At 48.5% G+C, this 27,316-nt stretch overlaps 1 protein-coding gene across 2 annotated transcripts in view; it reads left to right on the top strand.

Moving 5' to 3' along the window:
- WDR17 (WD repeat domain 17) overlaps positions 1-27,316 on the top strand; it is a 953,840-nt gene that overhangs the window by 649,900 nt on the left and 276,624 nt on the right. For both annotated transcript variants that reach the window (XM_078677682.1, XM_078677683.1), the window contains exons 20-21: positions 440-531; positions 25,920-26,019. In XM_078677682.1, coding sequence (XP_078533808.1) covers positions 440-531; positions 25,920-26,019 — 192 coding nt within the window. The remainder of the gene's footprint in view (positions 1-439; positions 532-25,919; positions 26,020-27,316) is intronic.

The raw sequence follows: 27,316 nt of genomic DNA on the forward strand, positions 1-27,316 counted from the left end.
AGCCCTTTAAAAACACATTTTATTTACAAACTCACAACATACATCAAATCATCAGCAAAGCATCAACTATTGGATTACCACAAACATAAACACAATGCACTTTATCACCACATAACTACTGTAGAACAAAGAAAACAGAAATAAAACCTCTAGGCGAGACCTATTGGCTTTGCCAATGCTTGGTTTTATTTTGTTATGGGCAAATACAAGCCACGGAGTAGCTCTTCCCATTCCTAGCAACACCTTAAATCTTGAATGTTAGACAGATGATTGTTGATAATGGTGAGGTGTGAAATGCGGCACAATGCAGCCCACAAAGCTAACGGAGTTACACAATCTCATAATTTTCAGGTCTAAAAATATATATAATAGGCTGATGAATTGTTTACTTGACTAGCACACAAGAGGATATCTTGATGACCGTTTGCTTCATTTTCAGGCAGCTTGTGAAGGAAATATGCAAACGCAACAGTTTTCAACACCAGCTGTATCTCCTAACATGGAAGGAAACAGCACTGAAGAGTACAATGAGTGAGTGTGCAACAAAGCAGAATGAAATTGTTACTGTTCTTATGTTTGTTGGTATAGATAGTGAATAATTTTGAGTAAGCCTGTTGCAATGCGCTCTTTAGTGGGGCCATTGGTAAGTGGTTTGTTATTAATGTTCCATCAAACTGTAAGAATAGAATAAGTAATGTGTATACTGTAGTACAACAGAAATATTTCATGAATGTGAATACTTATCTTTGTTCTTGCTATAGCTTGAACCCCTTTACAAAAGATTATCTTGATTGACAGAAGAAGTTTCTGGGTCTGTACCCACCAAGGATGGACTTGAAATCCCAATCCTGACTCATCGGTGATACTGTGGCACTACGTTCTGGTATTGAAATGCCTCAAGCAAACACTGCAAAGCTTTTAATGCAGGTCATCAATGTTTTGGTTCAGAGAATGATTGCAGCATCCAAATAGCATGGATCTTAATTTGAACTCTCTCTGCAGAGTCTGATACCAGAGGCTACAGTCTACGGCCCCCATTATGCAAGATACTGGTCTGCCAAGGCACAAAGGGTAATTTTAACACCGAGGTGGCACGTTGGAGAGAGGATAAATGAAGTATTATCTCTGTACCATGCAGTACCTCACTACAAATGCAGGGGCATCATTCTGTGCTAGCAATGTAGTGCTGTCAAAGCGGCAGATAGAGGAAGTGTGGTTCTCTCTCGAAGTACGGCAGGGCCTACAAAACATTAACTTCACTCCCGCCAAATCATTTAAATTGAAACAGCATCACTGAAATTTGAAAGCCATTTGCAACTGCAACAGTGTGGCATGAATGTAACACTGCTTGAATGTAGATATCAGGGCATCTCCTTCCCTATAATGTGGTAGGAAAATCGATTAATTGGAGTGAGAGTGTTCCTTTTGTCAGAAATATTTTTGGTGATTTTCCTAGAGAGTTGAATATACAACAACACAAATCCAACATCACTAGTAAGGTGGACCCCAAATATCTGAACAGTACTGCGTCCTTTCCCTACACTACCACTCTTCCCCTTACCCTCAAAAGCAAAAACAAATATCCACTTAAATGCATTAACCTAGTGTGCCCATCCAAGACCACAACTCATCCAGTAGTTCTTCTTTTCAACTTTGAGTCATGTATGTGTCGCAAGAACATAGTCCCAATGGCCCCCAATGAGGAGGAAGTGTGAGCGCTCGTGTGCTGTCAAGATAGTGTCAGAGCAGTGAGCCTCATTGCCCCTCATAAACTTTCAAAGTTACTGATTACTTTTTCCATAGCTGGCATGTTTCATTTTTGAGTGGGGATATTTTAAGGACACCTGTCCTTTGCGCTGTGGTGAAGCATCACAAGAGAATTTGGGGAGGGTGCTAGAACATAAAGCAGTATGCTTGATGATGTGAGAGGAGAGTACAAACGAGAGGGAGTATGGCAAGGAAGTAGGCTCTCCATAATTCCCTCATGAAACCCTGTTCTGCTGCTGCACAGGGGCAAGGAGGCACAGAAGAAATGAAGAGAAGCATACACAACATAAAATGAACATAGCTTCAGCATCTGCAAATAGGTATTTTTAATCATGGTTCTCGGTATGTGATAGACAATTTTAACCCATTCCATGCTGATGATGGCCCCCGTCCATCATGCATCACGGTGGGCGTGTGCTGATGACGTCTGGGGGCCGTCATGAACCCGCCCACTCATTAAAACGGCCGCACAGGCGCAGAATCGCAGCCGCGCCCAAGGGGTTAAGTAGAGTCTTATATGCTCCCAAAGTTCTTGATGGAAACCATCCCTTTTACGGATAACAGGTGATCCGTAATTTTGTGTACAGATGCAAGCAAGTGAAATTTCAGGCCCTTGGGTGAAGAAGCCACATTATTGAAAGAACTTCCACCATGAAGTGCTGTGATCAATGTCACAATAAGAACACCGACCTGATTAGAGGTTTGTTTTTGTCCAAAGGAATCATTGGGAAGGGGAATGGAATTAAATGGAATGGAATTATAGAGAAAGAGCACATGATGTGAATTTTGTCTTTGTCTCTTCCCTCAATAATGACTGACTTCTCAGTCAGGGCCTTGTCAGTCTGCTGAGAAAAATAAGCCCCAATTTAGAATTTATACTTATGTTTCTTATCTCCATCTCAATTCATTTGCTTAATACGCACTTATGCATCCAGTCATATAACTGATGACACAATCTAAACTGTGACTTGCACTTCAAAAGGTAAGAAAGTTAAGATCTAATCAAAAAAGAACAAAGGAAAAAGAAAGATACGGATCAAAGTGATTCTTCTTGAGACTTCCAAATATTCAATATAAAAGTTATGATCACTTTTTTTATTTACTTTGTTTGTTATAGGATTTACTATCATTCTGTTCCAACATAAAACCTGATTTGAAAATGTTTGTTCCTCTTTGTTTACCAGAAACAAAGCAGAAAACAAAATGTTTCAAATATTCTAGATTATTTGTGCCTTGGTCCACAAATTGCAATAGTTTATGTACATAACTACGGAAAATAGAAACAGTTCTCACACAAGGTTTCAGTCACTACATCCAGTTAAGGGATTTCATTCTGAACTGTCCAGCCCCAATAGAACGTAAAGTTACTGCACTATACCTTCCTGGATATTTACCAACTGAAGATCCGAGGATTTGCTTTGCTGTTTACATCCGAGTTCCCTGAGGTGATGCTAGAAGATCACAGTAGATGTCCAAAAGAAATTTGTTGATCCAGACGTGACGACGAAGAACAGAATTCAGAACTGAAGTTAACAGAATCCAAGGGCCCGATTCACAGAATGAACTTAAGACTAAATCCTAAACTTACTACTATTTGGTATTCACAGAATGCACTTACTACTTTCGGGATTCACACTGTGAATTTACTACTTTCGGGATTCACAGAATAAACGTACTACTTTCGGTATTCACAGAATAGATTTAAGACTACTAACTCTAAGTCCGAAATCGGGGAGTAAATTCCGGTCCGGAGGCGGAGCTTCCGGCATGGGGGCGGAGCTTGCGGCCCAGAGGCGGAGCTTGCGGCTTGGAGGCGGAGCTTCCGGCTCGGAGGTGGGGATTTTTGCCATGCTGAAATCTCCAACTCCAGGCCGCAAGCTCCGACTCTGAGCCGGAAGCTCCGCCTCCAGGCCGGAAGCTCCGCCTCCGGGCCACAAGCTCCGCCCCCAAGCCGGAAGCTCCGCCTCCGGGCCGGAATTTACTCCCCGATTTCGGACTTAGAGTTAGTAGTCTTAAATCTAATCTGTGAATACCGAAAGTAGTAAGTTTATTCTGTGAATCCCGAAAGTAGTAAGTTCACTCTGTGAATCCCGAAAGTAGCAAGTGCATTCTGTGAATACCAAATAGTAGTAAGTTTAGGATTTAGTCTTAAGTTCATTCTGTGAATCGGGCCGATCGCATCTGTAAACAAACGGCAGGCATTCCCCAGGTGTCTTGTAGTATCCATAAATAGATTTAAATATCAATCCAATATGGCCGTAAATCTCGCAAGAGGGTTTCTTCTCAGGAGATTACCAAAAAGGAGTGTGATCTATGCTCCACTCTGCTCAGACATAGAAAACAGAGTAAACAGAATATGATCTCCCAATGAGACAGAAGTCATGAACCGTGTAGTGTTTCACTGGACGTATGTAGGCCTCTTGGGAGCACGCAATAATCAGCTGCACACAGTGTATAGATTAGTGGCCAGCTACCAACTGAAACCACGCCTGGAGCCCCAAGCTCTTTATTCGATTTTACTTACACTGGACTTATCTATGTCCGCCCAGTCCATCACACTCATGTACAGGGGGTCCCAACCACACTCATGTACATGGGGTCCCAACCAGTCTTCCTCTATATGACTGGGAGAGGTGATCTCTCCCTCATTTTTATGACACTACATTCCTCCTTAACCAGGAAATAAACATTAACCAACAAATTTTAGGTCCATTCAGAGATTCACAGAATAAACTCCTTTAAACATAATAATCATTGAACATTCTTATATGGTTACAGGTCACTGGTACACACCCACAGCAACTGGCTGGCAATCATCTCCGGTCAGCAAGATACAAAGTCTTTGTACCACAGGGGAGGCTTTGGATGGGACAGCAGTTCATATTGACCTTGGCTGCTTTGCAGTGAAGGTGTTGGCGAAGACTCTGGTGGATCATCGCTCCTTCCGGTTCTGGCACATCTTCCTTTGACAGTGGGGGTTTCCCGCTCTGGGCCCTGAGAAGTGCCGAGAGAGGGATTTGCATTTGGATCCTCTGTTGTTGCATTTGGGGATTCGCCCATTTCATCACCGCGCCGTGGGGGGTTAGTTGTGACATCATCTCGTGGAGAACTAGCCTCTGAAAACTCCTCAGCATTGTCTTCTGGGACTTTCTTGAATAGAGAGATGTTGTGGGTTACACTCTCTTGGCCTCTTTGAGTGGTTATTTTGATACCTTTGACTTCAACTACTGTCCACAGATCAATTTCAAACGGTAATCGGAATTTCCCTCCTGGGTGTCGGTCTTGCACCAATACATGGTCCCCCACTAGGATTGAAACGTTCTCGAGCATGTCTTTTCCAGGAGGCTCCTTCGTTGTTTTGGGCTCTTCTGGTGTCTGACTAATTTGGGGGGGTTGGGTGTTTCCTCCCACACAGGGTGATGTGTGATAGGGTCAGTCACAGTTCGACCAAAACATAGCTTGCTCGGGGAGATGCCTGTGGTGCAGTATGGGGGAAGCTGGTATTCTCATAAGAATTGGTACAAAGCATGTTCCAGGTTGCGGTTTCCTTCTAGGGCGATTTGAATTGTCTTGTTGAGGGTTCTCATTAAGCGTTCCACTTCGCCATTGGCTTAGGGCCACCGTGGGATTATCCGGCAGTGTTTGACATTGTGGGACACTAGATAGTCCATTAGTTTGGCACTGGTAAATGGCAGGCCGTTGTCAGTACGACTTTCTTTGAAGAGTCCGTGTGTTGCCATGAGCTTTTCGAGCTTTGGAATTACTTCAGCTGCAGACGTTGTGGATATGATTTCTACCGCGGAGTACCGAGAAAAATCATCCACTACAACTAGCATGTGTTTCCCTCCAGGGAAACTTTTGAAATCTGCACTTACTCTCTCCCACGGATTGCCCGGAGCTGCTTCTGTAATGACAGGCGTGGGTCTATCTGGTAGACTAGTCGTTAGGCAAACGGGACAGTGCCTCACTTCGGTTTCTATCTTTTGGTCTAGGATGGGGAACCAGAGCTTGCTTCAAAGTCAGTTCTTTGATTTGACAATCCCTTAGTGGGCTCTGTGCTCCAGGAGAGCTGCCTTCTGGGTCAGGCCTTCGGGTAGCACGAGGCATGAGACTTTAAGGAGGCAGTCGTCAGTAGTCATGGATAGCTCCTGGCGAACCTGATAGAGGGCTTTCAAAATTGACTGAGCTGTCACAGTGCATAGTGGGGTTGGATTTTGCAGTGTTCTCCAATCACCTGAGGTAACTGCTTTTATTGCGATTTGAAGTCAATCGTCTTTCTTTGTGGCTTCTAGGACTACTTCCAAGGACATTGGGAGGCGTTATGATCTTTCTACGATCATCCTTACATAGTCTTCATTGGCAGCTGCCTCTGCAGCTTCCGGGAGTGTGGTAGGTCGAGCGTGCATTGAGCGAAAGCTTGCTGGATTTCTGGTGCCAGGCCGGTAATCAACAGTGAATTGAAATTTTTGCAGTTGCAGAATCCATTTCTCGAACCTCGGGGTAGGGCATGATGAGGAGCCTTGAAATGGCGGGATCAAAGGCTTGTGGTCAGGGACGACAGCAAATGGATGACCATACAGATATAGATAGAAAAAAGCCCGACAGAATTGCGATCGCCTCTCTTTCGATCTGGGAGTACCTCTGCTCCGTTGGGGTGAGTGTTAGGCTGGCATAGGCTACCGGAGCCCATTCTCTGCATTCTTGTCGCTGAGCTAGGACTGCGCCTAGGCCAGTGGGGCTGGCGTCCACTACGAGTTGTGACTCTCTTTTCTGATCGAAATAGACCAGTGTGGTGACCGCTGGTAGGGCTGCCTTGGTTTGCTGGACAGATTTTTCCTGCTCGGACGCCCATGTCCATGAGCTGGTGACTTTGGTCAGGTCTCTGAGTGGGCCAGTTAGGTTTGCCCGGTTCTTGATAAACCGTCTGCAGTAGGTTACCATATCCACTAAACTGCTGACTCCCGAAACTGACGTTGGGGTGGTGCTTCTGGGATGTCCTTTACTTTATCAGAGTTAGGGCCGATGCCTTTACCAGAGAATTGATAGCCAAAGAAACTGATATCCTTCCGCAGGAATTCTCACTTCTCCCAGTGTAGGGTAAGCTCACTCTCTCTGAAGCGAGAGAACAAAGCTTGGAGATGAACGAGGTGTTCAACCAGCATGGGAGTGTGCACCAGAATATCATCGCTCATGTTGAGCACCCCACTCAGCCCATGGAGGACGTTCTTGATAATATTCTGGAAGACTTCAGCAGCGCTGGCAATCCCGAAATTAAGCCTTGTGTACCTCCAAAGCCCTGTGTGAGTGAAGGCAGTGATGATGGGGTGGGAGTCTGGGTGCAGAAGTAGTTGATGTTAGCCAGACCGGAGGTCCATCTTGGAGAGCCACATGGATCCTGCCAGCTCACCAAAGATGTTTACCACGGTCAGTGTAAGATGACGTTCTCACTTAATCGCTAAGTTTGGGACCCTCATGTCCACACAGGTGCATACAGCTTCTGGCTGTTTAGGCTTCTTGGCTACGACGATGGGCAATACCCACGGCGTCGGTCCTAGCACTCGCTCGATGATGCCCACTCTCTGTAGGAGTCAGAGCTCACCTTCCACTTTCGGTCAGAGATGTAATGCGATCCTGCGGTGCCTGAGGGCTATAGGAGCCACTGATTTGTCGATATGCAACTGGATGGCTGGTCCCTTCAAACACCTGATACCATTAAACAATGGTGTGAAATCCTGCAGTAGGCGGTCTTAGTTGTGCGTGTGCATGTCGTATGAAAACTGGATCAGGTTGAGGTTGCAGTAAGAAACCTGACCCTTCCTCCGACACAGACTTTTGCACGTTGGTGGGTTGTCTCATGCAAGAGATCTGCTTGGAAGACGCCACACAGTTTCAGCAGAGAACGGTTGCTGAATGTGTAGACTTGCACATTGGTGCTGCGGAGTTGGTGGATTGGGTAGGCCATGGTATATGCTAGAGGCCATGAGGTTGATGGTGGCTTCTGTGTCAGTGAGCGTGGCAATGTAGTGGTCTTGCTCTCCAACCTTGCAAATCGGCGTGGTCTGCTGAGTGTCCAAGAGCGTATTCAACATCCTCACCACATGGACAGTGGCTATGTCATCTTCATCCATGTCGCTGCTGGAAGAGTCTTCCGGGTGTAGTTCGACTACGCGCACTTGCTTCTGTGGCCCTTTGGGCCATCGTCTCTGTGATCAGCGGCAGACTTTTGAGAAGTGGTTCTGTTTACCACATGCACTGCAGGTTGTGCCACTTGCAGGGCACAGCCCGTCGTGGGGTATGGGCCTCCGCACCACCCACATGGATGACTTAAGTGCTTCGCTTGGCCGAGTGAGGAGCGGAGTAGGCCTCGGTCTGTTCCTGTGTGTCTCTGTGTGTATGGCATTGATTAGTTCTTCCTTGATCGGAGTCGCGGAGTTCGGGTCCATGGGGCTGCTCTCTCCTTGGACAGTTCTTTGGAGCGCCCCATCATCAGAATGTCCCTCATGGGCATGTTATGCTCTTACAGTACCTGTTCGCGCAGTTTGAACAATGTGCAACCTTGAATGAACTGTACCCGGACTTTGTTGTCTTCATCCAGGAGGGTGCAGGTGCTCCCCTGTTCTCTTAGCTGCCCGTAGAAGACGTCTACCAATTCATCTGGCAGCTGTCGTGCTTGGCGAAGGAGGAACCGTTCATAGTCGGGGTTAGTGTAGGGTTCAAAATGTGCAGTGATGGCATCATGCATGGTGGCATAACTTCTCGGGGGGCCTGCCTCTCACACTGTCATAGAGATCTTGTGAACGTCAGCCCCTCCCAGGTGAAGGAGCATGGGCCGCCTGCACAGAACCAGGATTTTTGCTGCTTTCGAAGTAGGTCTCTAGGTGTTCCACCCACACCTTCCAGTGCGCAGCTTGGGACAGAGGGGCCTGTGATGGTGAACAGCTCCAGCAGTCAGACTGATGTCATGGTGATGAGTGGGGACTGCTGTGGTGAGTGCTTGGTTGTAGCGCTGAGCTGTTGCAGTTCTGGACGTACTTACAGGTGGTGGTGCTGGCTTGTCTGTGCAGCGAGATGGCTGTGACCCTACGCTACCTTGCAGGGGTGCTCTGGTGGGATGCTCAGGGGTATGTATCGCCTGGGGGCACTTGGCATAGCAGGTTGAGGGGTTCAGGGCTCTGTGAGCCAGCCAACTATTTATGCTGTTAGGTGGCAGGGCTATGCAGTGTCCTTTACTTGCAGCAGTGTGCTAGGGGCACAGGCCTGAGTGTCCATAGCTTTTGGAGGCTCGGTGTGTCCCAGAAGGCTGCTGACTGGGTGTAGCACTGGTGCTGCTGTACGGGGCTAAAGGACCAAGCACACTTTGTAGAGGTGGCGTGAAGGTGGGGACGCTCACAGTGGAGTGCCTGTGTCTTGTCCTGCGTGGTGGGCGGAGATGCCACGGTCATGTCGCAGTGCCGGGGCTTCCCGTTGGGTGATCGCGGCACAGCAGGGAAGACGGCTGCAGCCGGTTGCTTCTCCGAGAACACCAGGTGCACGACAGGGTACGTGGTGGGACGTATTCACCTCGTCGTCAGTGTAGTGTTTCACAAGAGATATATAGGCCTCACGGAAGCAATTAATAATCAGCTGCACACAGTGTATAGATTAGTGCCCAGCTACCAACTGAAACCACGCCCAGCACCCCGGCTCTTTACTACATTTTTCTCACAGTGGTCTTGTCTACGTCAGCCCAGTCCATTGCACTCATGTATAGGGGTCCCAACCAGTCTCCCCCTACGTGACTGGGAGAGGCGGTCTCTCCCTCACGTTAACAACACTCCAAACCGCAAGACGGAGTGATCTCCCTGGTAAGTAGACAACAAAGCCCGATTTGCTCTGACGATCAGGAGTGTCCAGCCCACTTTCTATTCTTTGTAGGCACACGTGTGCCTTTTTTGGAGTTGCCTGGCTCCCTTTAGGTTGGGCACCATCTTGAGATGGTTTATACCCTATTTTTGAAGATTTAATGTGTTTCTCTTAGCCACCTTTATTTCAACTTGTCATTATTTTACCAGTACAACGATCCTTTCAGCGGGGGAGCCTGTTAAAAAATCAAGGGTTTGGGGGACCCCGGTTTGACTATTGTTTGACCGACCTGTGTTTTCCCTGTTGGGAATTCTCGGAGCACAGCCCTGCCCCTTTCACTCAGCGGGCTTTTTAACCCCTCCTATGCTCGTGACGGAACCGTTCCGTCACGAGCCTCGGGTGGGCTGTGCTGGTGACGGAACGGTTCCGTCACGGCCCGCTCGCCGCGCCTGCGCGGCGCGAATTCCGCACCAGCACTGACCTTCTAACGGGCGGGCGGGTCCGTGACAGAACCGTTCCATCACAAGTACAGCTCACCCGAGGGCCGTGACGGAGCGGTTCCGTCACGAGCACGGGACCGCCGCGCGGCCCCGTCTCCCCCTTGGCGCTGCGGCGGAATAGCCGCCGCAGCGAAGGGGTTAAAAAGCATGTCAGCGCATCCTACAGCTTCACAGCAAAGCCCAATTCAGTCTGACGATCAGGAGCACCCAGCCCAGTTTCTGTTTCTTATAGGCACACTAGTGCAGTTTTTGGAGTTGCCTTGCTCCATCTGATTGGGTGCCATCTTGGGAGGGTTTATATCCTATTTTTAATGATTTTATGTGTTTCACTTTGCCACCTTTATTTTAACTTGTCATTATTTTACCAGTACGATGTTCCTTTCAGCGGGGGAGCCTGTCGAAGGATCAAGGGGTTGTTGGACCCCGGTTTGACTATTGTTTGACCCACCTGTGTTTTCCCTGCTGGAAATTTGCGGAGCACAGCCCTGCCCCTTCACTCATTGGGCTATTTAAAAGCATGTGAGCATATCCACGCAGCTTCACAGCAAAGCCCGATTCACTCTGACGATCGGGAGCTTTCAGCCCACTTTCTGTTCCTTGTAGGCACACTTGTGCCGTTTTTGGAGTTGACCTGCTCTGTCTAGGTTGGGCGCAATCTTGGGAGGGTGAATACCCTATTTTTAATGATTTTATGTGTTTCACTTTGCCACCTTTATTATAACGTGTCATTATTTTACCAGTACGATCGTTTCAGCCTGGGAGCCTGTAGAAAGATCAAGAGGTTGCTGGACCCCGGTTTGACTTTTGTTTGACCTACCTGTGTTTTCCCTGCTTGGAATCCTCGGAGCTCAGCCACGTCCCTTCACTCAGCGAGCTATTTAAAAAGCATGTCGGCGTGTCCGTGCAGCTTCAGAGCAAAGCCCGATTCGCTCTGACCATCGGAAGCATCCAGTGCACTTTCTGTTCCTTGTGGGCACACTTGTGCCATTTATTGAGTTGCCTGGCTCCATCTAAGTTCAGCGCCATCTTAAGAGGGTTTATACCCTTTTAAAAATGATTTTACGTGTTTCGCTTTGCCACCTTTATTTTAACTTTTCATTATTTTTACCAGTACGATTCATTCAGCGGAGGAGCCTATCGAAGGATATAGGCTTTACTGTGTCGGGTTTGACTATTGTTTGATCCACCTGTGTTTTCCGTGCTGGGAATCCTTAGAGCTCAGTCATGCCCCATCACTCAGCGGGCTATTTAAAAAGCATGTCAGCACATCAGTGTGACGAAGGCATGCCAAAGCCAAGCCCGTCTGCGCCCCTCCGTGCCTGGATCGCATCTAGTGCCACAACCCCTGGCTGTTTTTCCCTAGGAGCTTTATTTTAGGAACAGCCAAAATTTGGAACACATCCCTGTAGACATTACAAACAGCACCAATTTATGGTCCTTTAGAAAATCCCTGAAAACATGGCTCTTTATCAACTAATACTCCAGGGAGGAACTAATGACATTGAACATGACAGGTAAGAATATTAATTGTGCTTTACTAGTCACTCAGGGCGAGCCCATGCAATGTGCTTCTTTCAAATCTGTGTTTGAAATCTGACAGGATAAAAGGCATCTTCTCTGCGAAAATTACTAAGCCTTCACAACCAGGACCATTTAATGGATTTTATGGCATGCTCATTAATGCGCGATCACTAATACAACACAAACTAGAATTCACAGAGATGTTATACACACATAAGCTGGATCTGGCATTCATTACCGAGACGTGGGCAGACCAAACATCCAATCCGGATTTGGTTCTAGCAATTCCAGCGGGCTACTCAATCCTTAGAGCCAATAGAGTAGATAAGCGAGGAGGGGCATTGGCAATTGTGTCTAGCGACAACCTGTTGGTCTCTGGCTCCTCAGCTGGAAGTGGCTCTGACTGTGAAATTCTATCTTTTCAAATCAAACTGAGTAAAAACTATACTTTTAGAGGCCTCTTGGTATACAGGCCACCGGGCTCAAGAAACACCTTTGTTAACTCTATAAGCTTTTTTATTGAATCAAGTATTGATTCGGACAACTTTTCAGTACTGGAGGGTTTTAATTTTTATCTAGAAAAATCAGAAGACAGTTATACAGCCTTTTCTGGTAAATACCATGGCTAACTTTGACTAGAGGCAACTGGTTTAGTTCTCCACCCACGTTGCGGGTCACACTCTAGGTGGTATCTTTCCATCAAACCCAACCTGAAAGGTCAAAGGAGTACTAACTATCCTTTGGTCAGACCACAAGACAATAATGTTCACAATCAGCACCACTCAGCCTTTTTCGAGACCTCACAACCTCCACAAAGCAACAAAAGGCTGTGGCATAGATCCCCTTAAATTAAAATCACTCCTACTTAGCTCTAAGCCCAATCCCATCCCAGATGTCAACACTGCAGCCCTTCTGTACACATCTTGGATCAAAGCAGCCATTGATTCATTAGCTCCCGCAAAAACTGTGTCTATCAGGCCTAAAACCCCCTCAGAGCCAGGTTCGCTGAGCCGTACTGTTAGAACTGGCTATTTCTGGTAGGCTAAGGCTGATGCCAAAAGCCAGGCAGAAGCCACCATTCTAGTCAGGGCAAGAGAGTCACATGCCAAGATAACCCCTGCTCACCCCCTTGGTAGCTTGGCACGAGCAGTAAGGCTAAACTCGGAGGCAATGTGTAAAGCATTTGCGCCAGCACACAACAGCAACAACATCCTAGGCAGACCACAAAAGGAACTCCACACAAGGTTATATGAAAATAACTTCTGTATTGTCAAAATCACATCAGATAGAAATCACACATGTACATTGTGGCAACTGGCACGGGCAATATTCACAAGGGATTATGTACAGGACAGGGTCACATGGGCCACTGTCAGAATCAACACTTTTAGAAATAGAAATACTGTCAGAAATTAGAATAAAAGGATATAAAATCACTGTAGCACAAATTAGCAAATATAAATCACAACCAGTAACTATTGGTAACAGGTAAGTACCACCTATGCAACCCTAACCACCTTAGGAGAATGTCACGCAGGGGACCAGGACCTCACTAGGACCACCTGCACTGGAAAGAACAACCACCTAAGAATAAAATACACTTAGGGGTATAAGCAAGAACACATTACACATGATGCATCACAACATTCAGAGGTGTAGGGAAGGAAAAACACATGATGCATAAAACATACATTCAGCGGTGTAATAAAAAGGCACATGATGCATCAAAAACACATTCAGAGGTGCAGGGAAGGAAAAACACATGATGCATAAAAACATTCAGAGGTGCCAGACCATAACTCAATAGCGCAAAAACACATGATACCTAAAACATTGAGGTTCAAGGAAAAACCACAGATTTGCGCAAAAACTTACATAAGCCACCACCTGTGGCAGTCCCTAGGCCAACTGGCCTTGTTGGGGCTAGGACGCCCTGTGTCCAAATGTCAGGGGCCTAAACGTTGCAACTGCCCACAAATTGCTGGGCAGCTGTGAACAATCCCAAGCGCCTAAACTGTGCAGCTGCCCACTAATTGCTGGGCAGCTGGGAATCATCAAAACTGCGACAGGGCCCTCACTGGCCATAGGACAGAACTGCACCAAAATGTAGGAGCCACACAGGCTCTGACACTACACATAGTCAAACGTTGGAGCCACACAGGCTCTAAAACAAATATGCCCCATGGAGCCCTCAGGCTCTGAAAACAACTGTGCCCCGAACGTTGGAGCTCTCAGGCTCTGGCCACAAACATGCGGCCTGGGTTCTCACTGGCCCTTCTCTAAACAAGGGTGTCCAACGTTGGAGCCACGGGGCACTAAAAACAACAATGGGGCCCTGGAGCCTCTCTGGGCTCCAAAATTATGAAATGCCCCCTAGAGCCACTCTGGACTCTCTGCACGGGTGCGGCCGTCTTTGGAGCCTTTATTGGGCGCAAAAACACGCAATGCCGTCGAGCCCTCTCAGGGCTCACAAGAAAATGCTGCCTTCGTTGGAGGCCCGCTCGGGGGACTCGAAATATGCCACTATGCCCCCAACGAAGCCTCTCAGGCTCAAGAACTGCCTTCAATGCCCTGAAACCTTCGTGGGCTTAGCCACACGAGGGGGGCGGGTACCGGCAATGTGCCCCGACGCCCCCTTCTCTCTTGTACAGCCCCAGGGCCCCCACTCAACGGGTGCAGTCCGCGGCGTCCTTCTTCTTCCTCCCTGGCTGCAGGCGGGACTTGGCAGCAGGCAGGGCTCTACCGTAGCACGGGAGCCCCGCGGACTTCGCCTCCTTGCTCCTGGCCTCACCTCTCCCTCCCTCGGCGCAGCATCTCCGGTCTCCCTCTCCTCACGGGAGACCGGACGGGCACAACATGGCTTCCCCCAGGCAGGGGGAAGCGGAAACAACGTCCTCCCGGCCCCGCCCACAACCAGGCTGCGGGCCGGACATATCCTTCCGGCGTTTTCCCCCGGGCTGCGGCGGTGTCTTTAACGGAGGTAATAACGAGGGGTGGGCACCCTCGAAGTTCAAAATAACCATAGAAGCGAGGTGGGCACTCGCTAAATAATTAAATAAAATGCGGGCAAGGTCGCAGGGTAGGCACCTGCCAATCCTCACGCAAAATGCGTGACGGCGACACGCTTGCACTACAGCAAAAAAGCGCTCTGAAGCGCTATGGGACCCAATAAAGCGATCTCCCAGCGCTATGAGCAATAAAGCAGCCCCCATGAGTGAAGGGGGCAGGAGAGCCAGGCAAAGGGGCCCCAAAAGTCCTGGAGGAGTAAAAGTGGAGCAAAACAACTCCCTGCAAAGAAGAGTCCTCCAGCATCCATCAGGAATCCAGGGGCTGGGCAGGGCTCAGGGAGGCAAGCCTTCCCCTGAGCCCAAGCAGCAGCACACCCCTGGCAGGATTCAAGTCCAAAAACAAGAACATTTTGTAAGGGGACACAGCCCATTTTTATACTATAAAATCCTTTGTCTAAAGGGTGCAGGTAGTGTGAAAACCAGCTTGAACTGGTTATAGGGAACTCCTTTCAGTGTGAGGGCAGAAGTGACAGTCGCCCAGCGGGAGGTGAAGCCAGCATTGTGGTCAGGCAGGCACAGCCCTATTCACTCCCAGGTGCTATCTCCTCCCACTTCCCTGGCAGCAGATGCAGCCTTTCATCCACGGGCTGACTCAGACAACCTCCTGGGGGCTCTGCAGTCCCTGTCACCCTCAAACCAGACAGTCAATCCACAAGCAGGCCCAGGCTCACTCCTGGAGCCAGGCTCCAGCCAATCACACGCCAGGCACAGATTACACAAATATGCCAACTTCTAAAAGTGGCACTTCTACACTAGACACAATCATGCCGCATATACCATTGCGCAGCATTCAATCTCACGAGTTCGTACATACCAAACTCGACCCTGCACTCCCCACACATCAGGAACTACCATGGGCATACTTATTCCCCATTCATTCCTATGGGAGGACAGGTCACTCACCACACATACACAGAGAGCTCACGCACTTTACACTGTACCACAGTGAAAAAGTGCGCAGAGGCCTAAAATCACCGACACCAGGTCACAGAAACAGGCTAGGAAAAAGCAAAAAGTTTCGGGGTGAACCTGCCAAAAGGGCCAGGTCCAACACAACCCCCTTCCAGCCAAAACGCAGGGTAGACCAATCACTCCACTGATGGGCTTCCCTGCTTTGGGCGACAAAACACGGACACGGGCCCGCACGGCAGGGACACCCTCCGGTTTTTCGCCAATCTGAACCCACATGGATTTCTCTCAACAAAAGCTCTCTGGCACAACTAGGATACCCCACTGGTACTCTTTAGTCATCCATGGCCAGGACCAGGCCCTAGGCCATCCAAATGTCACAGGTCCTGACCTATCCACAGAGTGGGGGGCAGTAACCCCTGGCACACAATAGCCAATCTCCACTCTCCCTCTCAGTGTAGCTACAACTACCACTGAACCTTCAACCTAGGGACCATACCCTCAGGTTGACCAGAGGTCACGGGCAAGAATGCCCCACCCTACCTCTACTTCTGGGTTTCCGCACCCTCACAGGGAAGCACCCACCAGAACACAATTCTCCTACCAGATCAGGACCTCTCTCCCTCACTGGTCTACCACCTGGAAATTATTTCACTTCTGAGGTACAAAGCACACAGCACAGTCCCTCTTCAAGCATGTGGGGGGACACAGCACACAGCAAAGTCCCCTTTCCTCTACCTTAGTGGAAACAACAAACTGCAGGTGGGCCCCAGATCACACAGCAAGGGCAGCCCCCTCAGTCTCTTCAGCTGATCTACTTTGGCAGAGATTCCTTCTTGACCTAGAAGTTTCCTAATCTCCCAACCTAGGATCTAAACCCTCAGGTTGCACTGGGGTCAGAGACAAGGACACCGTCCCTCTGCACCCCCTTCCAGAGTTCTGCACCCTCCCACCTTGGAGCAGTACCCCTGGAAGCCAAACACCAGGACCGCCGGAGTTCTGGTTACAGACACTCCCCGTCCTCTAGACATAGGAAGATCCTCCTCAAATGACCTGTAAGTACAGCCTAGGCCCCTGACCTGGCGTTCCCTTAGGGAACCCTCCAGGCCCTGAGACAGGGTTTCGGGCCAACGTGGTACACACTGTCCCACACTCACTCTGCCTCCACTGAGACAGGACGTGAGCCCCTACACCCCTTCCATCCTACTGGGACCTAGCTGGGCTACACATGAACCTCTTCACCTACACAGGATCATCAGATACACAAGCCACTACTTTTAGAATCACTCCCTAATGCCTCTGCAGGGCATCTAGCACACCGCCAGACGTCCACCTTCTCATCCAGTGCCTTTGCAGGATCCCCTGCACACCACCAGAGGTACACCTCCTGTGCAAGCTCCTTAAAAAAAAACTCACACCAACTCCTCCAGTTCAACACACCACTCATCCACACACTCCCCCTCCAGACTGGCGAGACAGTTCCTCACTGCCTCTAACTCTCACCCTGTACCCCTCTTACTGAGCTCCAGGCACCATACTCTGGGAACTGGGAATGGGACTTCACGCACTGGAAACATTTTAGCTGCCACCACTGGATCCTACCATACTGGGGAATCCAGACACACACCCACTACACTCAGGGGATAACCACCCTCCCGAGCAAGCCATTTCGCCTCCACACTCCCTCTCTTCCATCTACCCACACAGGGACAGGAACAGGGATTAGGCACTGGACCCAGCAAGGGATTCCTAATCTATGGGAACCTCCCACTCTACTGGCGTCCCGCCCTGTCATTTTCTCTCATCTGCCACTAAACATAAAGCGCAGGAACACCATTTGAAAATGACACTTCTTGAGGAAAAACAAAATCACAAACAATAATCCCAAACATGTGACTATCTAAAAAAATGCAGAGTTTTGTAATGTAGCCAGCTGTTGCTGTGGTACTGCGCAAACACAAGTCCTAATCCGCACCGCTGACCAACAATGTTAGAACTGGCTATTTCTGGTAGGCTAAGGCTGACGCCAAAAGCCAGGCAGAAGCCACCATTCTAGTCAGGGCAAGAGAGTCACACGCCAAGATAACCCCTGCTCACCCCCTTGGTAGCTTGGCACGAGCAGTAAGGCTAAACTCGGAGGCAATGTGTAAAGCATTTGCGCCAGCACACAACAGCAACAACATCCTAGGCACACCACAAAAGGAACTCCACACAAGGTTATATGAAAATAACTTCTGTATTGTCAAAATCACATCAGATAGAAATCACACATGTACATTGTGCCAACTGGCACGGGCAATATTCACAAGGGATTATGTACAGGACAGGGTCACATGGGCCACTGTCAGAATCAACACTTTTAGAAATAGAAATACTGTCAGAAATTAGAATAAAAGGATATAAAATCACTGTAGCACAAATTAGCAAATATAAATCACAACCAGTAACTACTGGTAACAGGTAAGTACCACCTACGCAACCCTAACCACCTCAGGAGAATGTCACGCAGGGGACCAGGACCTCACTAGGACCACCTGTACTGGAAAGAACAACCACCTAAGAATAAAACACACTTAGGGGTATAAGCAAGAACACATTACACATGATGCATCACAACATTCAGAGGTGTAGAGAAGGAAAAACACATGATGCATAAAACATACATTCAGCGGTGTAATAACAAGGCACATGATGCATCAAAAACACATTCAGAGGTGCAGGGAAGGAAAAACACATGATGCATAAAAACATTCAGAGGTGCCAGACCATAACTCAATAGCGCAAAAACACATGATGCCTAAAACATTCAGAGGTGCAAGAAAAAACCACACAATTGCGCAAAAACTTACATAAGCCACCACCTGTGGCAGTCCCTAGGCCAACTGGCCTTGTTGGGGCTAGGACGCCCTGTGTCCAAATGTCAGGGTCCTAAATGTTCCAGCTGCCCACAAATTGCTGGGCAGCTGTGAACAATCCCAAGCGCCTAAACGGTGCAGCTGCCCACTAATTGCTGGGCAGCTGGGAATCATCAAAACTGCGACAGGGCCCTCACTGGCCCTAGGACAGAACTGCACCAAAATGTAGGAGCCACACAGGCTCTGGGCAACCCTGCGCAGAACATTGGAGCCACACAGGCTCTGACTCTACACATAGTCAAACGTTGGAGCCACACAGGCTCTAAAACAAACATGCCCCATGGAGCCCTCAGGCTCTGAAAACAACTGTGCCCCGAACGTTGGAGCTCTCAGGCTCTGGCCACAAACATGCGGCCTGGGTTCTCACTGGCCCTTCTCTAAACAAGGGTGTCCAACGTTGGAGCCACGGGGCTCTAAAAACAACAATGGGGCCCTGGAGCCTCTCTGGGCTCCAACATTACGAAATGCCCCCTAGAGCCACTCTGGACTCTCTGCACGGGTGCGGCCGTCGTTGGAGCCTTTATTGGGTTCAAAAACATGCTATGCAGCCGAGCCCTCTCAGGGCTCACAAGAAAATGCTGCCTTCGTTGGAGTCCCGCTCAGGGGACTCGAAATATGCCACTATGCCCCCAACGGAGCCTCTCAGGCTCAAGAACTGCCTTCAATGCCCTGAAGCCCTCGTGGGCTTAGCCACACAGCGGAAGGATGGGGGCGGGCACCGGCAATGTGCCCTGACGCCCCCCCCTCTCTCTAGTACAGTCCCGGGGCCCCCACTCACCGGGTGCAGTCCGCGGCGTCCTTCTTCTTCCTCCCTGCCCGCAGGCGGGACTTGGCAGCAGGCGGGGCTCTACCGTAGCACGGGAGCCACGCGGACTTCGCCTCCTTGCTCCTGGCCTCACTTCTCCCTCGGCGCAGCATCTCCGGTCTCCCTCTCCTCACGGGAGACCGGACGGGCACACCATGGCTTCCCCCAGGCAGGGGGAAGCAGAAACAACGTCCTCACGGCCCGGCCCACAACCAGGCGGCGGGCCGGACATCTCCTTCCAGCGTTTTCCCCCGGGCTGCGGCGGTGTCTTTAACGGAGGCAATAAGGAGGGGTGGGCACCCTCGAAGTTCAAAATAAACATAGAAGCGAGGTGGGCACTCGCTAAATAATTAAATAAAATGCGTGCAAAGTCGCAGGGTAGGCACCTGCCAATCCTCACGCAAAATGCGTGACGGCGACACGCTCGCACCACAGCAAAAAGCGCTCTGAAGCGCTATGGGCCCCTATAAAGCTATCTCCCAGCGCTATGAGCAATAAAGCAGCCCCCATGAGTGAAGGGGGCAGGAGAGCCAGGCAAAGGGGTCCCCAAAAGTCCTGGAGGAGTAAAAGTGGAGCAAAACAGCTCCCTGCAAAGAAGAGTCCTCCAGCATCCATCAGGAATCCAGGGGCTGGGCAGGGCTCAGGGAGGCAAGCCTTCCCCTGAGCCCAAGCAGCAGCACGCCCCTGGCAGGATTCAAGTCCAAAAACAAGAACTTTTTGTAAGGGGACACAGCCCCTTTTTATACTATAAAATCCTTTGTCTAAAGGGTGCAGGCAGTGTGAGAACCAGCTAGAACTGGTAATAGGGAACTCCTTTCAGTGTGAGGGCAGAGGTAACAGTCGCCCAGCGGGAGGTGGAGCCAGCATTGTGGTCAGGCAGGCACAGCCCTATTCACTCCCAGGTGCTATCTTCTCCCACTTCCCTGGCAGCAGATGCAGCCTTTCATCCACGGGCTGACTCAGACAACCTCCTGGGGGCTCTGCAGCCCCTGTCACCCTCAAACCAGACAGTCAATCCACAAGCAGACCCAGGCTCACTCCTGGAGCCAGGCTCCAGCCAATCACATGCCAGGCACAGATTACACAAATATGCCAACTTCTAAAAGTGGCACTTCTACACTAGACACAAACATGCCGCATATACCATTGCGCAGCATTCCATCTCACGAGTTCGTACATAGCACACTCGACCCTGCACTCCCAGCACATCAGGAACTACCATGGGCATACATATTCCCCATTCATTCCTATGGGAGGGCAGGTCACTCACCACCCATACACAGAGAGCTCACGCACTTTACACTGTACCACAGTGAAAAAGTGCGCAGAGGCCTAAAATCACCAACACCAGGTCACAGAAACAGGCTAGGAAAAATCAAAAAGTTTCGGGGTGAAACTGCCAAAAGGGCCAGGTCCAACACGTACCCTCTTTAATCTCCACGTTACCTCACTGGCCAGAATCATTAGAGACTCCGGCCTCTCAGTTGTCTCCTATGCTGATGATACCCAGCTTGTGATTTCAGTATCGAGCAACCTTAAAGAAACAACAGAACACTTCAATAAATGCATGACTCGGGTAAATCAATGGATGAGATCCAACTGCTTAAAACTTAATGGTGGGAAACAGAGGTTCTCCTCCTGGGTAGGGACACCTCCTTCTGGTCACCTAGATGGTGGCCGAAGCTTTGGCCAACCTCCCACCACCTGTGAAAAAAGGTGAAAAACTTAGGTTTCATCTTTGATGATAGACTGGCTTTCAAAGATCAGATTAGCACCCTTTCTTCTACAGTCTTCTTTATCTTAAAGATGATTGGGAAGATCCACCCCTTTTTATTGATTAACCTACAAAAGCCACTGTGAAAGTACTAGCCTTGTCCAAATTGGATTATGGTATGCCCTATGTGTACACATCTCCCATAGATATCTGCAAAAGCGACAGCTGCTTCAAAATGCATCAGTGCGCTTGCTGCTGGATATCCCAAAATATCAATCGGTGTCCCAAGGCCTGCAAAAACTGTACTGGCTTTCAGTCCATAAAAAGGATTACATTTAAATCCCTGTGTCTAGCCTACAAGGCACTGCATGGCTCCGGCCCACAATACTTGAAGAAGTGTTCTATCTGGTACACACCCACTAGAAACGTACGGTCCTTCTCCAGTAAACTCCTACTGATCCCCAGAACCAAGCAAGCGCACTGGAATGGAAGGAGCTTTATTTTAGGAGCAGTCAAAATTTGGTACACCCTCCCTGTAGACATAAAGAACAACCTCAATATATGGTCCTTTAGAAAATCTCTGAAAACCTGGCTCTTTATCAACTAAATAATCAATACTTCTATCATCGGTAGTTATCTGGCATTTGCTGGACATCAGCACCAAGATGCCTTTCGGGCATTTGAGTGCTTTACAAAACTTCAAATCAAATCAGTAGATAAAAATCATCCTCTTTGAGAAATGCATTTTTCAAGGTAAAACCCTGATAATAGAACCCCCTGGTGCTGGATTGGTTTGTCAGTCCACTGCAACCTGATATAGTTGTGAGGCTGAGCTTCTGAGACTAAGATGTAGATATTGCAAGATATTGAGCGTACCTGATTTGAGGAGTGTCAGCTTAAGGGCAGAGGAATTAGTTCGAGAACATGATAATTCCTTGCCATTAACTATGAGTTCTTACTCTGAATCCAAGATCAACTTGGAAAGGTAAGTGTGGAAATAACCCATGTGTTTACTTTGATGCATCCTTAAATACAGAGGAATGAGGGTAGATGCTATTAGAAACTGCACCTGACAAAAGAATAGTGTCACAAGGTTCCAGGTAGATCCTACAACAACATTTAAGCAAAAAGGTCCAGCACTAAACAACAAAACTTAACAATTCAACATCAGTATTCAAAACAGTGGACACATGGAAAGATATCCAGATCCAAGATGTGAGTTTCTTAAAGGATTTCTCTTTATTTCTTTATTTTCACAAGGGCAGAAGATCATAGCCAATGCGCTTTGTCTCCCAAAGAGACTTCTTCAGGGCTTCCCAAAATAAAAACAGTATATTCATACAGGCTCTTGTATATATCAATTGTTTCGAAGTCCAATGTTCATCACATTTTTAAAATGAAAACTGACCCTGTTTTAGCAATGTGCCTAGCTGTAGATTTTGGGCCCTAACTCAGCTGGCACCTAGGGAAACCTAGCAAACTTCCCAGGTTCTGTTACCCAGAATCCCTTGCAAACCTCAAACTTTGTAAAAAATAAAATCCTCACATTTCTGTGATGGAAAGTTCTGGAATCTGTGGGGAGCCACAAATGTCCACCCACCTAGCATTCCCCCAAGTCTGTCAATAAAATTGGTACCTTACTTGTGTGGGTAGGCCTATTGGCCGCAACACAAAACTGCACAAAGCACAATATGGACACATCAGAATTTTCCAGTGAAAACTTACACTTTTTTGCAATGTGCTTAGCTGTGGATTTTGTGCCCTACCTCAGTCGGCACCTAGGAAAACCTAGCAAACCTGTAAAAACATTTTTTTATCTAGACACCGAGGGAAATCCAGCATGGGGTAACTTGTTTGGCTCTCACCAGGTTCTGTTTCCCAGAATCCCTAGCAAACCTTAAACTTTGTTAAAATCTCTGTGATGGAAAGTTCAGGAATCTAAGGGGAGCCACAAACTTTCATCCACCCAGTATTCCCCCAAAACTGCCAATAAAAATGGTACCTTACTTGTGTAGGTAGGCCTAGTGCCTGCAACAGGAAATGTCCCAAAACATTTTGTGGAGACATCAAAATTATTTATCACGAAACAACATGGTTTTGCAAGGGAGTCAACGCAAACACAAGTAGATGAAGGACAGAGTGCTGAAACTTTTCAAACACTCACCCCCAGTCACAGATCTGGGTTGAATCTATCATCGTTCTTTAGCTCACTTTGCCACACCAGTTCAGACACAGCTATATGCAAGGGAGTTACCCATGTTTTAGGTCCCGGGCACGACGGCCATCTAGGGAAAATGTTCCAAACCCAAACATTTCTGAAAAATAGACACCCGGGGAGTCCAGGGAGGTATAGCTTGTGTGAATCCCCCAATCATTTCTTACCCGGAATCCGCTGCAAACCTCAAATTTAGCTTAAATATCACATTTTCCTCACATTTCTGTGTGGTAAAGTTGTGGGATCAAAACACACAAGGTGATGGACGGAATGTTGCACATTGGCAGTTGTGGGATCACCAGGCCTATACATATTTCCAACCACCCAGCATTAACCCAGGTCTCCCAATATAAATGGTACCTTACTTCTGTGGGAGGCCAAGTACCCACAACAGGGAAGAGCCCAAAACGTGTTGGGGAGCCATCGAAATGGTGTATCACAAAACAAGCTTGTTTTGCAGGTTGGGCACCTGCATTTGTGGTCCCAGGCTAGGCAGAAGATCGAGCGTAATAACCCCCATCTGCCTACTAGGGGTGGCTAAAAGACTGTCCCTTTTTTGTTGAGGGGCGGGACATTGCCTTGCCCATTGTGGGCAGCCCCGACCCCACTTTTATTAAAAAAACATCCCTGGTGCTTTGTGCGCTTTCTACCCCCCGGGGGGGGGGGCAGATAGTGGGCTATTGCACCCATCTGCACTTCAAAGGGGGCAGAAAGACTGTGCCAAGTTTTTGGAGGGGTGCAAGCATTATAATGTCTATTTAGGGCAGCCCCACCCCTAAGTTCTCACAAGAAAAAAAAACCTTGTGTCTAGTGGGCTTTTGCCCCCCGTCGGCAGATTGGGGGTAATAAACCCCATCTGCCTTCCGAGGGGGTAGATAGACTGTCCCTTTTGTTTTGAGAGGTGGGGGCATTGGCATGCCCATTGTGGGCAACCTCACCCCTCTTTTATAAAAAGAGAAAACAACCATCTGTAGGGGGAGGCGAAAAGACTGAGTCCATTTTTGAGAGGGGGGCATTATAATGCCATTTAGGGCAGCCCCCACCCCTATGTTTAAAAAAAAGATTCCCTGGAGTCTAGTGTGCTTTCTGCCCCCCCCCCTACCAAGGGAGAGATAAGGTAGGGGCAGAAAGACTGAACATGCCCAAAGTTATATGGGGGGAGCAACTGCCCTTTCCCAAGGGGCCGTTCCCCCTCCCTGGTGTCTAGTGGGTGAATCCCTGCTTGGTGGTTGCCCTCTGTGGAATGCAAGGATTCACTATTCTCCCCTTTCCAATGATACCCCTCCCGTTTGCCTACGTGCTCGGGGCGGAGCTAGCCCCATGAGGACGTAGGTAGGGAAAGCGAAATAAAATGAAATAGCAGCTTGCCAAGAAGACAAATAGGAACAAGAGGATGTGGATAATTTCCTTTTCAAGGAAGCGAGGTGTCAGGCTTACGGCTGGTGATCCGACATCCGACATCCAGATATTAACTGACTAGCATGCACACCAGTACCTCCACGGCATGGACTGCAGCAGTCCATGATACGCAGGTACTGCCTTTGACATTCCCATTGCGGTGCTTATTTCATAAGCACCACCCTAGGAACACCAAAGAACCGCCCACCAGACAGGAGAAAACTCCTAATCTGGTGGGCGGTTTGTACATCGGTTTGGCGGTGCAGAAGTGGGGCGGTGCCACTCCTGCACCACCAAACTCATAATAAGGCCCTTAGTCTAGAATTGTTTTTGAAATCCAGTGAAAAAGGTTAGGGCCATAATGAAATTAGTGAAGAGCTCCATGTTAATATTGCTGATCTGGAAACGTAGTGGGAAAGTGTCTGCAATGTTTTGAACTCTTTTTCTTCCAGTCTTATAGTGGATTATGGGCCAGATGTAGGTAAATTTTATTTTACCACCTCTTAAATACCGCATCATACCGACTCGGTATTTAAGAAGTGGTAAAATAAAAGTACCGAGATGTAGGTAAATGCAGATGTGCATTTACCGATTCGGAAACAATCGGTATTTACCGATGCGGTAAATACCGACCGGTAAATGCCCATGCATTCCTATGGGCTTTGAAGCCCATAGGAATGATTGGGCATTTACCGGTCGGTATTTACCGCATCGGTAAATACCGATTTACACAAGGGTGCAGGGGGTGTCACTTTGACACCCTCTAGCACCCCCAAAACGGGTTTGGGGGCCATGTGGCAGGCATACCTGCCCTAAGGGCAGGTCTGCCTGTCATATGGCACAGGTGTGCATGCACACATGTGCATGCACACCAGAATCGGTATTTTACCATCAAATAGTATTTGATGGTAAAATACCGATTTTTTAATGCTTGTGGGACTCAGAAGAGTCCCACCTACATATCAATTGTCCCTATTCCTTAAAAATACCGACTCGGTATTTTACATAATCGGTAAATTTACCTATCGGTAAATTTACCGAGTCCGTAAAATACAGGGCCCTACATCTCAAATTGCATTTACCGGTCGGTAACGGCCGAATTCGGCCGTTACCGACCGGTAAATGCCTACCTACATCTGGCCCTATATGTTTTAGTTTAATATCATCTGCCCCAAGCCCTTCTAATATGAAGTGGATGGAATAGTGACTACCATGTGCATGCAAAGTTACTTGAATGTTTTCCTGTTACTTTTTATCTTTTCCAGACTCCTCCACCGGGTCAGTAAAGGACTAGCAGAGTGGTACTTCCAGGACAGTCGAGCAGTACTTGCAGCATGCTGTCACTTGGCTGTGGATAATATAGAGGTACAATGAAATACAACTCCATATAGATTTACTTTTAGACCGTGGGAAGCAGCCTTATGCCTAAAATATTTTTGCTCATGTATCTTTCATTTTCATGTAAGCAAGTTAATTTTCCAATATCAAATGCTAGATTATTTGGCTTGATTTTGTATTTTCTGTGTCTAGTTTCAGAATGGCGGTACAAAAGGGGGTGGTGATGGACGGAGCATCTGAACCAATCAAACACTCACACCCAGTCAAAAGATCTGGGTTTAATCCATCACCGTTCTTTAGCCCACTCTGCCACCCCAGTTCAGACATGGCCATATGCAAATCAGTCTGACCCTGTGCCTCAAGGGAACAGTCCAGCCCGACTGCCAAGCCATGCCTTCCCTGGACCGGAAACAAGCTTCCGAGGACCGGTTTCTGACATTAAAGCCGTCTTCAGCCCGGCTTGCTTGAATTCAGTGGCAAAGTGAGCAAGGGACTCACGTCTGAGCATACCCTGCCACACTTATGGCGGCCAAAAGCGGTACAAAAGGGGGTGGTGATGGACGGAGCATCTGAACCAATCAAACACTCACACCCAGTCAAAAGATCTGGGTTTAATCCATCACTGTTCTTTAGCCCACTCTGCCACCCCAGTTCAGACATGGCCATATGCAAATCAGTCTGACCCTGTGCCTTAAGGGAACAGTCCAGCCCGAACTGCCAAGCCATGCCTTCCCTGGACCGGAAACAAGCTTCCGAGGACCGGTTTCTGGCATTACAGCCGTCTTCAGCCCGGCTTGCTTGAATCCAGTGGCAAAGTGAGCAAGGGACTCACGTCTGAGCATACCCTGCCACACTTATGGCAGCCAAAAGCGGTACAAAAGGGGGTGGTGATGGACGGAGCATCTGAACCAATCAAACACTCACACCCAGTCAAAAGATCTGGGTTTAATCCATCACCGTTCTTTAGCCCACTCTGCCACCCCAGTTCAGACATGGCCATATGCAAATCAGTCTGACCCTGTGCCTCAAGGGAACAGTCCAGCCCGAACTGCCAAGCCATGCCTTCCCTGGACCGGAAACAAGCTTCCGAGGACCGGTTTCTGGCATGCCAGCCGTCTTCAGCCCGGCTTGCTTGAATCCAGTGGCAAAGTGAGCAAGGGACTCACGTTTGAGCATACCCTGCCACACTTATGGCGGCCAAAAGCGGTACAAAATGGGGTGGTGATGGACGGAGCATCTGAACCAATCAAACACTCACACCCAGTCAAAAGATCTGGGTTTAATCCATCACCGTTCTTTTGCCCACTCTGCCACCCCAGTTCAG

Source organism: Lissotriton helveticus, chromosome 2_1, assembly GCF_964261635.1.
Source record: "Lissotriton helveticus chromosome 2_1, aLisHel1.1, whole genome shotgun sequence".
NCBI classification, from domain to species: Eukaryota; Metazoa; Chordata; class Amphibia; order Caudata; family Salamandridae; genus Lissotriton; species Lissotriton helveticus.